Here is a 12,974-nt window from a genome sequence, read left to right on the forward strand (position 1 = left end):
CTTAAACAAATATCTCATCAAATCCTTCAACTCCGAATCGAGGTCACAAGCCAAGGATAATGAGAACTATAACGTATGGAAAGGATCACCGGCGAAGGAGAAAGGATCCTCCCATCTGCTTTCCCCTGCTTATCCCTCAATCATTCTTGTCCCTCTGTCAGCACGTGTTCTTATCCGTCGGGAGCGCAGCCATTTGTCTCCCGCATTCCAGTGAGTGTGGTGGGGTAAATAATGGCCTGAAAGCATTTATTTTCCACATAAACATCATTAACGAGGAGATTCTCAAATGTCAACTGTCACAAGGCCAGCAGGTTCAAGTCACAAGTTGCGCTCGTTTAGTTTCATCATCCTCAGGAGCCTCATCAGGCTGTGACGTCTATTAACCTTCATCATCAGTGTCATGTGCATTAACACTAAACGTTCAGAGACAAAAATATGTATTGTTCTTCTATGTTCCTTGAAATGACAAGTGTGAGGACATGGCAGTGGCGGCAATCCCAGAGAGACCGAGGCCCGAAACCAAAAGGCAAACAAAAGATGCGTGTGTGTTGTTGGACTGAATGTATTTGGTGGCTTTGCACCTTGCTGACCTGCTTTTCTCCTTGAGGGGTCATGCACCAGCCGGCCACAATGCTATCAGCTGTCCCTTAAGGTGTCTGCTGAGGTCTACTGAGGTATAAGGTGATATATAGCTTTGATATAGCCTGTAATTACTGGCCGTGAAGGCCACACCGCCTTGGGGGAAGGAAGAGGGGAACACAAAAAGAGGGAGGGAAGAGAGGCACTGGGACTCTGATGAGAAAAAAAGGGTCACTGTTGTTTGAAAGCACAAGTGCCCGGCCTCTCCAGTGATTTCACACAATGGGGAAATGGCAGTAGATCTATAAATGCTTTGGAGAGAGGCGGATTCAACAGACGCCTCAGCTCCCAAACAATAAGCTCCAAAGATTGCCCAAAAGGGAATAGCAATGATTGCAAAAACCACAGGCTGCCGTATGCCTGCAACACTATACAAATACTGGCCTCCCATTGTGCTGAATTAATTCTCGGTCGCGCGTTTCAATCACGGCATCATTAGCGTCCATCTAGCTCACAACTGTGCACCACCTACGGGTGACATGTTTATCCAGAGGCTGCGGGTTCGGTGCGGCCACGACGCTCGCGCCACAAAAAGGGGGAGGGTCGGCTAATGAAAGAGCGCCATTCATTTCACCCCTCGTCTCAGCATGGTGCGGGACAACCTTCATTTTGGGATGCATTACCAGCACTCACAGGCTCAGTGGCGCGCTATCACTCAGATGCAGGCCGCTATTAGCTCTCGCTTAAAAGTCTGTAATGGAACCAAACATCTTGCCGAAGAGGCCCCGTACACACCTCCGTGCGTGGGCCAAACTGGAGAAGGTAGCACTCCGGGTTGGTAGCTGAATATCAATGGGGGGCTGTTAGTGGCTGGGGGAGCAGGGCGGATTGAGCTGCCTGAATGTATATTGGCAGCTTGCGAGAGACAGTGACATGGTTGGGCATTTGCTGGTGATGGATGCTTGCCTGGCATGCAGACTGAGTCGGCAGCAGCGTGGCTCCTCTTCAGACGGGACGTGAATGCTAAATACCACACTTGCCAGTCACCACGACTTAACTGGTGCCAGCAGGAGGGGCAGGTGGTACACAGGCAAGGGGGAAAATAGGGAGCAGAGAAGCCACGAGAGGAAAATACTACCGGTGCATTCACAAGCATGCTAATTCGATTCCAAGGTAATGCTTACATTATTGCAACTAAACATGTTTATCGGTTTTAAATTTAACATAATCAGATTAGATTAATTGTCAATCGTTTGCAGTCTTTGCTGTGTCCAGGTTTTATAGATACTAACTACATACAGTTTGGAAAGGTGGAATCGAAGAAATACAAGTGTTTCCCTTTCATTTCAATAAAACATTATTTCCTCAGACGACATCCCATACTGCCAAAAGAACTTCAGAAAGAAGGCGCAGAGTTCTGTCACCCTTAAAAGCAGTGTATTCATATGTTTGCAGCTGTAAATTGGACCTTCATTTTATGTGCAATGTGTTGGGGCCAAAATACAGTATATCAAGTGCATCTTAATATGCACACTGACTTTTTGATGTCAGAACAGCCAAACCTGCTTTGAATAAGTACGTGGGACACAACGTTCTTAGTATGGGACATAATGTAAAGATTGAGTGGACTTAGCTTCGAGATAGAATGGTTAGAACGCAGTCCACATTGTGACTACTCACCACTTTGCTGTGACACGGTCGGTTACGGAGGGCAAAGGCTGTTTCGGTTTTATCAGACTGAAAGATTCACAGGGCAGAACCTATTTCAGGTATCCTAATCCAAAAATACATGGTTATGTTGTCCTGCCATAAAATAATGGTTATTAGACAATACAACCATTATTTTCTGTTTCCCTTTGTGTTCTGTGGTCTACAACTCATCCTTTCAGACATAAACACACAACTTCTTGATACTATTGTGTACATCATGCAAATGCTTTTCATGGTTACACCGTGCCTGTAAACATACTGAATGATCAATACAGGGCAGAAAGGAAACAGGAAAGAACTAGACTTGCCTCACTGCTGATAACAGCTCATTGAGATTTGAGTGGACACTATACTCAAGACAAACGAGTTTAAGAAATACTAAAATGTGTGCTCAGAAGCTACAAACCTGATCAGATCGTGTTAGCTGCATTTGTAAATGGACCACAACCGTGTAAATTAACGGTTATATATAAACATGGAACGTTGTTTTGCCCTCTATCACAGATCACATGGTCACCGCTGAAATCATGTGGTATGCAAAAAGATTTTTCTGCTCAAATTGTGTCTTTTCTTGTTGCACTCTGTTTTTCTTTTAACCCTAATGAGCGTAGCCGCAGGTGCCTAGCAACGGCTCTGATGGTCGGAGAGGGGGGGGTCGTTTGTTGTGCTAACCTCTGCATGCTAATGTATAAACGTGACGCTGTAGCCACAAATATCCTACAATACTCTCATCACAATGCCCTCCACTTAGCAACTTCCTCTCCCTCTGAATGGCCTTCTAGCATCACTGAGACGCGCAGGTAGCAACGAGATGCTATAAGACTTTCCGCAAGTACTTTATGTTGGTTTTGTGTTCTTGACAGTAGCAGGACGCGTTGATTCATTCCTGCAGGAGTTTTTAGTCTGAGTAGGCGGCTGGAGAACAAGGGAGCCACAGGGTGCATCAATTATCTGACAACATATTTCACACTACCTCTTTTCACCATCAGATGCTTTTCACACAGCTGATTATCCAAACTCTGTGGTAGCAAACTAAAAGGACGAGAGCAATTGTTTGATAAAGGCACAAAGGTCCATTTGTATTCTTGAAACCTAAAGCTTTGGAAATCAAAAGTGGACTAAAGTTAATAGGGAAGCAATTTAGATAAAGTCCATCGCTTGCAAGTGCAGCAATAAGTCAATCAACTATACATGCTCACTCCACAGCCGCCCTGAGACAAATTCTGGAGACCAGACTTCTTGGTGAGACCTCGAAACTTGTGTATATATTATCTTAATGTGGACCATCCATTATACTGCAAAAACCAAAGCACGGTAAGCCTACACTGTGTCTGCCTGACAAATAGTCTCCGGGTTCTCGGTCTGTGCACAACGGGGTCGTAACTCTGAAAACAGGACTCACAAGTGGCAGCAAAGCTTATCGAGCACATTTCTATTTGGAGAAATAACTGATTATATATTACTCCAATTAACCACTGACTTGTGTCGGAGATAATTCATGACCGATGGGGATCAGCAGACGAGTACGGTGAGGTTTATACTTCTTCAGCCAATTGATCCACACTGGGGACTGTTACCAAGCCAACAACTACACAAGGGAGGGTTTTCATATCAATTCTGTTTTTTCAATGCTACTAATGGCTTTACAATGTGAACATGTTCCCTCTTACGCAATTTAATTGAGATGTAATTTGTTCAACATTGTAAAATCTATGCAACTGCATTTCAATAGTCTACGATGTGGATAAGGTGAATAACTGCAGCAGTTTTATGAAGAGAAAGATTGAAATACATTTAAGAAGACCGACATTTCTATAGTTAACGAAAACATCAACAGATTAAGACCATTTAGTGAATTCATAAAAGAAGACTGCACGTGGCCGTACCTCTGTGACATGATCTTGTACGCATCCGGGAGGTAACACCGGGTGTTCTCCATCTGCGCTGGGTCGGCGTCACAGATCTTGTCGTCGGTGCGGCCGTAGTTGGCGCTCTCGATCATGATGACGTCCGTGCCCGGGCATCGCAGCTCGATGGGGTAGCTCTCGCACGACAGCTCCCTCCTCACCACCGCCATGGGGATGGGTGCTCGGCTGAAGGCTGCACAGGGAAAAGAAAAGACACTTCACGTAAGTGGAGGGGGTCACAGATTGGTGAAGGGTTTATTCACGTAGGGGTGGAAACAACTCCATCGCAGAGTTAGGTATGGACCAGAATTAAAATTGAATCATTTAAAAGAATCAATATAAGAATATACAAAAGTAGATGGGACCTGCAGATAAAAGGCCCACCCTGGTCTAGAGGGTGTGGGTGGACGGGGCGCTGGCTGTTTGGAGTGTGGGAGGGTGAGTAATACTGCCGGGGCCCTCGAGAAGCGGGGCGTTGAGAAAAGAGACTGTGTGAGACTGACACAGATCAAAGAAAAGGAAATAGACACAGTGTTTACATGTTGGCTGGTAGAAAATAAAAATGAATTACACGGGCATCCCACCGAGGACTGAACGCACCGAAATCAAGCACAGTGTGTATCATGTAAATTGTTACCATATCCTTCCAAACCAGAGTTTATAAATCTTAAGGGACGCTTCATTCTTTTGTCTTTTCAAGTGATACAATGCCCTCCCTTTGCGCGCACACTGGCATGAGGTAGAAGGTCAAAAGGTGCTCGCAGTCTGTCTGGTAGAAATACGCCGAAAATGGCCCTAAGTGGTCGTTCCCTTTGACACGGCTGCAGGCCCGCACGCCCTCCCACGCACGTCTGCGGGGGCTCGCGCGCCGTCGAGCGTGTGCACAAAGGACTGGAGGAGTTCTGTGTTTACAGCGAGAGTAAAAAACGAGCGAGAAGTGTAAACATTGGCCTGAGTGACTGTAGGAGGACTGCGGCAGTTATAGATTTTTTTTATAAACATCCCTTCAGACGAGCGTCTGCGCTGCGAAAGCCACCACTAGACGACGAGCAGCCGGGGACATTCATCAGGGAGGACGGAAAAAGGCAACGGGATTTTCCACATGTGAGAATCGGGCTTGGCGATATCAACTGAAATCAATGTCATGATGAATTTATGATAGCATTTAGCTTGACACCAGTAACTGAGACCCCTTTTTCTTTTACGTACACAAGGATCTCAGGTATTTCCGTCGGTTCAGTGTGTGTGTGTGTGTGTGTGTGTGTGACAGAGGAAGTCTCCATTTTAAGCTCCAGTCGCTTCCTTTTACGCTGAGCTTCAAACCACACGGCAATTGGATGACCATTTGTCCCCCTGTTCAAAACAAATAGTAATTGTACCCAAAGTTGAAATTATTTTGTTGCACAAATATCAAACGGAGCCCATTTATGGCAATGTGATAAACTGCTCTGTGTCTTATTTATTAGGTGTGAGATTGATTCTTTTTTTTGGTTTATGATATGGCTGTCAGGTAAAACGGGTAGCTCATATTTCCTCTGCAAACTATAAAAATGACTGATATCCAAGAGAAGCTACATTTGACTTTTTTCAGCATCACGTTGAATCATACAGTATTTAATGAGCTAAGTGCAACAGTGCTGACAACAGTGTCCATGTGAGTTACTCTATTTGGAATAAAACCAAGCAGAATTCACGCCATAACCGACAGATCATTTTCCCCTCGTCTCTGCTTCCCTCTGCACAGTATTAATGCATTTTACAGCTCATTGATTTGGCTTTACCGTTTTATGGTACACAATCAAGGCAGTTTTCACATCCCCAAATGTCATCCAGATACCACTTCTTATCTGTCTTTGAAAGTGAACCGAAAACACGCGAGAAATCACAAAGACGGAAAGGAAAGGTGAAACAACAAAAGAAGCCCCTCATTATCTTGTCTCTCATTGTGTCTCAGAAATCCTCCAGACCCCAACACAGTAAAGCACACTCGCCATGGAAACACCACAAAGTGGAATAATTGTATTCATTCTGCTGATGAAAGCCATCAATTATCTCACCCCTAATGGGGAGATGTGTTTCGCCCCCTGAAAAAGTACTGGTATGGATCTCAACAAACTTCTTTGAAAGTGACAAGCGCAGAGAAAATGGATAATATAGGTTCACTTTGGCAAATACAAGTCTTGCTTTGTTTATTGATCAAGTCTTTTGTGTGCATTTTCTCTTTTTTGGAGAGCTGCCACCCGGAGAAGGGAGAAAAATACACAAAAATGTTAAATGGTTTCTATTATTTATAGAATTTTTTATTTAAATTTGAATCTTGACTAATTTGATTGCAATGAACCCTCTTTATGAATAATTCCTCCAAGCCTTGTTACTCTGAAAAAAAGCAAAGGGCTCGATAAATGCCAGCTTCCCTGTAAAAAGCATAAAAATAAACATCAGAATAGCGAGCGTTGCGCCGTCAACATGGGCACCAGCAATCCCCTAATGTACGCGAGCAAATGCATGCCAATGGTGTCTCGGATTACCCGCCTAGTCAACAACTGTAGCGTAATTACATTTGTGCCCGGAGGCGGTGATTGATAGGGCTCATATTCCCCGGGTGCCAGAGGCGGCATCCTGCACCGCTGTCTGCCCGTGCTCATCACTGACGGAGCTATCAAAAATCCCGTCTTACGGAAAGTCCCTCCTCTTATCTTCGGCCTATGTTCTATTCTCTTCATCTCTCTTCCCTCCTCTCCGACTAACACGGGGGAGGAGTTTTCGCACACGGAAGGGATCTCTGCACTGCAGATTCTCCCGGGAGGATTCCTCGGCGTACACTGCGGTGTATGGGGATAAAAAGTCACGGGCCGAGGCAGACACTCGCATTGCAGAGCAGAGTAGCGGTTTTCCTCATGATGCCTACAAGTGACATCACTCAAATGAATATTTAGAACAATGGCAAAAGGGCAAAAGAAAGGTCAGGGAGGAAAATGGTCATTTGGAAAATGTCGACCCCCTGCAGCGCTTTTAAAAACAATTTACAGGAGAAAGAAAGCCCTTCGGTGTGGTGAAAGTGGGTTTGTTAATAGTAAATAAATTATACAGAAGGAAGGAAACATGTTGCCTTTAAAAAACAGAGCTCCGGCTCTTTGGTCGCTGGCACATTCTTCTGAATCAACGAACACAGAAGTGCAGATGGAGCGGAGAGAGAATGACATTTAAAAGTCATCATTAGTAACAAAACAGGGGCCTTAAGGGGTCTTGTATTTTCATTTCATCTCCCAAGAAAATATGTCAGAGACATGGAGTTAAGGTCAACTAGCACAAATTATCACAATGAGCTGAATGAGCCTCCGTCAGTGAATGAGCCTCCATCAGTGGAACAGATGTCGGGGACATGTGACAGCTCTCGACAACATGGCTTCAGATCACTTTCAGACTCCAGCTGAAGAGCGTAAGCTTAGACGCGGCGGATAATTTCCCAATAAATAATAATACTCCCCCTACAATTAGGCAGCTGGATAGTCTGGCAAAGTGCCACACACTGTATATCCCCAGTAAAGAGAGGTTGGGGAGGGGGGGGATTTCTCGCCCATTAATAAGTGAGGATGTAATATTTTACCCTTTTAAAGGAGGCTCAGTGTCTGCAGTGGATACCAACCACAAACTGTGTGTGTGTGTGTGTGTGTGTGTGTGTGTGTGTGTGTGTGTGTGTGTGTGTGTGTGTGTGTGCAAGCGGAGCCTGCATTGGAATCAACTCTGACTTCATTGAATTGATGGAGGAGAGGGGAGGACATGATTCAACAGATGAAATGTCTCTTTTTCTAGCGCGACTCACTGGATAGACGCCGGCCCCCATAGCTAGTGAGTAATTAGTGCGTGAATCTGGATGCCATTATTTGATTAGACTTACGGCAGCCTGTCAAACCCACTTCCTTTTTTGCAATAAACGACAATTTCTAAAGGGGCGGGGGGTCATTTGCAGGACTACTTTGAAATTCAACGCATAAAGAAAGATGCATGAGGGATTATTTATCTTGAAGTGAGAAACAGTTCAGGCAAATTGTTCTCCCAAGTAAATTACGTTTACATACGGCCGAGAGCAAGTGAAAATGCCAAATTATCCAGGAAGTGAAGTATCAAAGAACTCTGCATTTCAGGGAACAGCATCAATAAAACAACATTTGTGCTTCATGAGAAGAATGTGAGGCAGGGAATTGGTGCAATCACTCTCTGGTCGCGTCGTCAAGGAGATCAGACAACTTGGGACAAAAGTTTCACAGCTTTGAAAGAAAAAAAAAAGAGAAAATAAACCTCATTGTCCAAACGGGCAGCCAATGACAGACACTACCTGTAGATTGATGAATCCATGAGCTGACCACGGCAACGATCGAGACGCACTTTTCAAATGCGACGCGATAGCTTTTGACACCTTGACCAATGATGCTGCAAAGCACAATTAGCATTACTCATTATGACAGGACCCAGATATCTGTTTGACAAAGCGAATGAACGAGCCATTTGTTTTGCCTCTGCTTGCGTGCACTGACACACATTTGAACACATTAATTGGCAACACACCACGCACTCGCACATTCCAGCAGAGGGGGGAAGACTGATTGAGGTTTCTTTGCTGGGCGGCGACGTGCAAATGCCAGTTTCAGACAGTCAGTCAAACTGCCCATGATGCCTGGAGGGAAATTAGCTCTCAGTGTTAACAAATTAGCCCAGAGGGAGGACTAGATATAGCGCAGTCATTCTAAACTACAGCAGCACACTGGATCGACCTCTTCATGTTAATCTGCTTTGTCTTTTGTTTTGGGGGGGCAGCGGGTGTTATGAGGAGCAACATGCCACCATCTACCTGATGAATCCGAAGAAGTAGGAATCGTCCCCGTGTGGCAGAGTATTGCTTTCCCCCGTCTCTCTCTCTCTCTCCCCAAACCAACAGCGTATCGACACCATGAGAGTTAATAACTGTGAAAGTTAATAAATTGGTCAGCAACCGGGAGGGGATTCTGCAGAGGACAGCAGCCCCCCCCCCCCCCCCCCCGGTGATACGCTTCCAATAGACAGTTAGCTCAGGTCTGTGTACACACAAGTAACAAACACCAGTTCCTTGCCATCACTCCATAAAGGCATGATTCACATACTCCGAACACAGGGGTGAAGTGTCTTTTAATCCAGCAAGCACTTTCATTTCATTAATCACTACTTCAATTTATTAAGTGTACAGCTGGGGCAAGAACGAAAAAAATAAAAATAAAGGGAGACTCTCCCATCAAGGTCTTATTATTTATATTCAACTATTTTCCATTATTTTTTTAGATTAGCTGAATTATTTTGAATTTCTTCATAATTAAAAAAGGCACATGACATTCACGACACATGTTAGCCGTCTTTCCTATTTTCCCTCCCTAAATGTAAACAGAGCAGCAGAGGTCCGTGTCTTGCTTCCTATCAGAGAAGAGCCGTTGTGGCAGACGCTTCGAGCCGGAGGTGAGTCTGTGGAGCCGGCAGCTGCGGCAGCGGCTCCTGACAGCGAGCCGGGCTTTGTTCAGCCCCCGTCATGTCTGACATCCTTCTGCTTTTTCCTTCTCCTTTCGTTGGCGTCCCCCTCTTCCCTATATCCCACCCACATGCACAGGCATCACTCAAGGGAGCATCTCAACCAAGACTAATGCACCTTGGCTCTCACCTACTGTACGGTGTCACACATACACATAGGAAATAGATACACACACACAGACAGACACAACTCCCTGAGCAGGCATGACTCAACATGCCCCTATAGTAACACATGCCCTGATTGTAATTGAGGTCAAAGAAAAGAAACAAGGGGCTGACTTGTGTGAGGAGAGAGAGGTCTTTTCCTCCCTCTTCTTTTACCACACATCAGATGCAATTGCCTAAGGATTGGCTAAATTTAGCATCGCGGACCGAGAACTGCAGCAGGAACGGAGGTTGTTCAGCCTCTAGACAAGGGAAACACTCAAGTACAGGGGCAACGCATTCAATATGAAAAAAAGAAAAACATGCACGCTTTCTACAACATCCTGCAGGAGCCATTTGTGTGTTAAATTGATGTGCTTCTTTCAGATTTACTAGCTACACGTTCCCGTGTGAAAATTGGTGTATTTGCCAAAAAGGTACCACTCTTAAAGACATGCTTATTCCAGAGTTAACAGAGGGATGCTCTTAGGAAAACAACATAGCTCATGTTGTTTCTATTTAATAAAAAGATATTCCTTTTAGGCCATTTTCTTTTAAGCAGTTACGCTAATATACTTGAAGTAGAGGTAATTCAAAATGACATTCGACCACAGTGGCAACAAATTTGCTCATTTTCTGAGTCCTACGAATTCCCAAAACCGATATGCAATCATAGCAATGTGGTGGAGGAAGTATTTAAATTTAATTAAACAATTCATCACATTTTGTTATGTTAGGATATGCTTTGCATGTAAACTATTAATCTTCGGAGTAACTACTAACTGAAGCTGTTAAATTGGTTGTGTTTAATATACTTGTTGTACTTTGATGCCCGATTGTGTAAGGCAATTTGTGACTATTCAATTTTTGTAAAACTGCTTCAGGTAATATTTGAATTGTTTGCTCGTACAACGGGGAAGGCAGTGTGTAGTTTGCCAAATCTCATTCGATCACAATTTCATATAATGCTTTTACTTTTTACCAAACTAATAATGATCTACGTCAGTTTGTCCCTTACTAGCAGGTGGATTTACAGACAGTCAGATTTAGAGTATACCACCGTATCTCTTCCCTTACGAATGCTTTACATTTACTGCCATAGCAACCGATAACATAGAACAAGCTCCATAAGCTCCTTTCACACAAAATGTAGCACAGACTGATGACGGAACAACAAGAAAATGCTTTGTCTTGTAATGAAAGGGAAACAAGGCAATATTGCTGTCTGAATGGATCCCGGCGGCTTTGCTCATTATAGTTGTATTAATAGTGCAATAGAGAGTGCAAATAGAGCTGAGCCCCGGCGCTAACATGCTGGCCACCAGGTTACCACCAGCACAACCAGACTGATGAGAGCGTGAGCCTGTTGATCGGTGGGGATAGCAAGACAAAAACAAGTAAGTAAAGCACTTAATCTGAGATGACCTTAATCAGTCCAAAACACACCACCATCAGTGGTACATACAAAACAAACAAGCGCAGTGTGGTGCAAAGATAGTCACATCATTTACATGAAACAGCATATTGGTTGAAATTTCCTTTGCTGTTTCTCATGAAAACGTATTCAAAATGTCGCCGCGTTTGGAAAACGGGGTAGTGGGAAGTAAGGATGAGCAGCGTTCAGTTTCTCACCATTTGAGGACAAAAACATAAAACCGTCTGTGTGGCAGCGCTCTTGCTTGCATTCTACTTTGTCACAAATATCCCCTCCTAAAGTACCAGCTTAATGAATTACATTGTACCGATTTGTTTTCTGCAGAAAAGGACATTTGGAAATGAACCTAAGTGAATTCTCTTTCCCATATTCCTGCTCGTAGAAACCTTACTGCAGTGTAATATCCGAGGGGCAAAAAGCATGAATTAATACCAATTAAAGCTCAGCGCTGTGCTGTTTACTTACATAATGAAGAACAAGACATTATTTAAATTCAAGCGTGATTTCATGCATATGCATCTGTTATATTCTTAAGGTTTACAAAGACATTACCTCAGAATTGCAAATAATGTTGTGCCACTTCCATAATACAAAGCACTGGCTAAAAACAAAGTCACTCTTACTCAAGTGTAACTGCAGATATTTTCACACAAGCAGTCAGTGATAAAACAGGTGTAAGATGCACACCCCCGCAAAAAAATCCCTGAAAGGTAATATTCAAAGGCATTTGAATGAGCATACACAACAGTGACATGATGAGGAAGCGACTGGGGGGAGGATGTGGGGCTTTGCCCTTTATATTGTAAGAATCCAATGGGTGGTGCAATCTCACATGCCAGGTGGCATCAGCAGATTAAGTGTTTCTATCTGTACTGAAAGTAACTGAAAGCTGTTCCTTTTCCTTTGTCACCTCCCTTGCGATTTGTTCGCTCTTGCATGTTTTCGAATGTGCATCGGCCCACTTTAATACAACATGCACTGGGTTGGGGGAGTGGTTGTCGCCCCAAGGGACACAGCTTCTATCTGGCGCATACACCTACACAGAACACCATTCAGGATGAAAATGTAAAAGTAGGCCCACTCTACCTTTTGCCAGTAGGGTCACTGTAGCTAAGGGACGGACCATGCTGCAACCACTCCGTTTTTATGTACAAACGGGATATTTTAGAAAGGAAAATCTACACCCACTCTGTCCCTGTATCGAGGATCGCTCTTGCACAATGTTTTTTTACCATGACCAGCTCAAACTCCACGAAAAACATTGAAGAAAATGGGACGCTTGCATTAGAACCCAGGTTAAAAGTAGTTGAGGCGATGCTATGATTTGCCAGTCTCCGTTTATGGACTGGACTCAACAATCAATTGTGCGAGCTTGTAGCAATGCTAAATGGTTAGCATTGGCATACTCAAGAGGTTGGAGCCAACGAAAGGAGAAAGGGAAGGGGGTGTATGGGTGGCATTGTACTAAAAGTAGCTCTTATGAATGCAAAGTACCAGGTTAAAAGTCCATATCGAGAAAGCAAATCAAAGAGACAAAGACCTAGAGTCAAATTGAGAAGAAAATGTGCAAAGGCAGATTCTTTAACCACCCACATAGAGGGAAATAACCTCATTCCACATGTATGCAATCAAGGCAATTAGCCTGG

General features: G+C 44.0%; 1 protein-coding gene across 17 annotated transcripts in view; it reads right to left on the reverse strand.

Moving 5' to 3' along the window:
* LOC120822056 (adhesion G protein-coupled receptor L3) overlaps positions 1–12,974 on the reverse strand; it is a 189,397-nt gene that overhangs the window by 103,853 nt on the left and 72,570 nt on the right. For all 17 annotated transcript variants that reach the window (XM_078106244.1, XM_078106255.1, XM_078106250.1 and 14 more), the window contains one exon: positions 4,176–4,389. In XM_078106244.1, coding sequence (XP_077962370.1) covers positions 4,176–4,389 — 214 coding nt within the window. The remainder of the gene's footprint in view (positions 1–4,175; positions 4,390–12,974) is intronic.

This window comes from Gasterosteus aculeatus, chromosome 7 (genome assembly GCF_964276395.1).
Source record: "Gasterosteus aculeatus chromosome 7, fGasAcu3.hap1.1, whole genome shotgun sequence".
NCBI lineage: Eukaryota > Metazoa > Chordata > Actinopteri > Perciformes > Gasterosteidae > Gasterosteus > Gasterosteus aculeatus.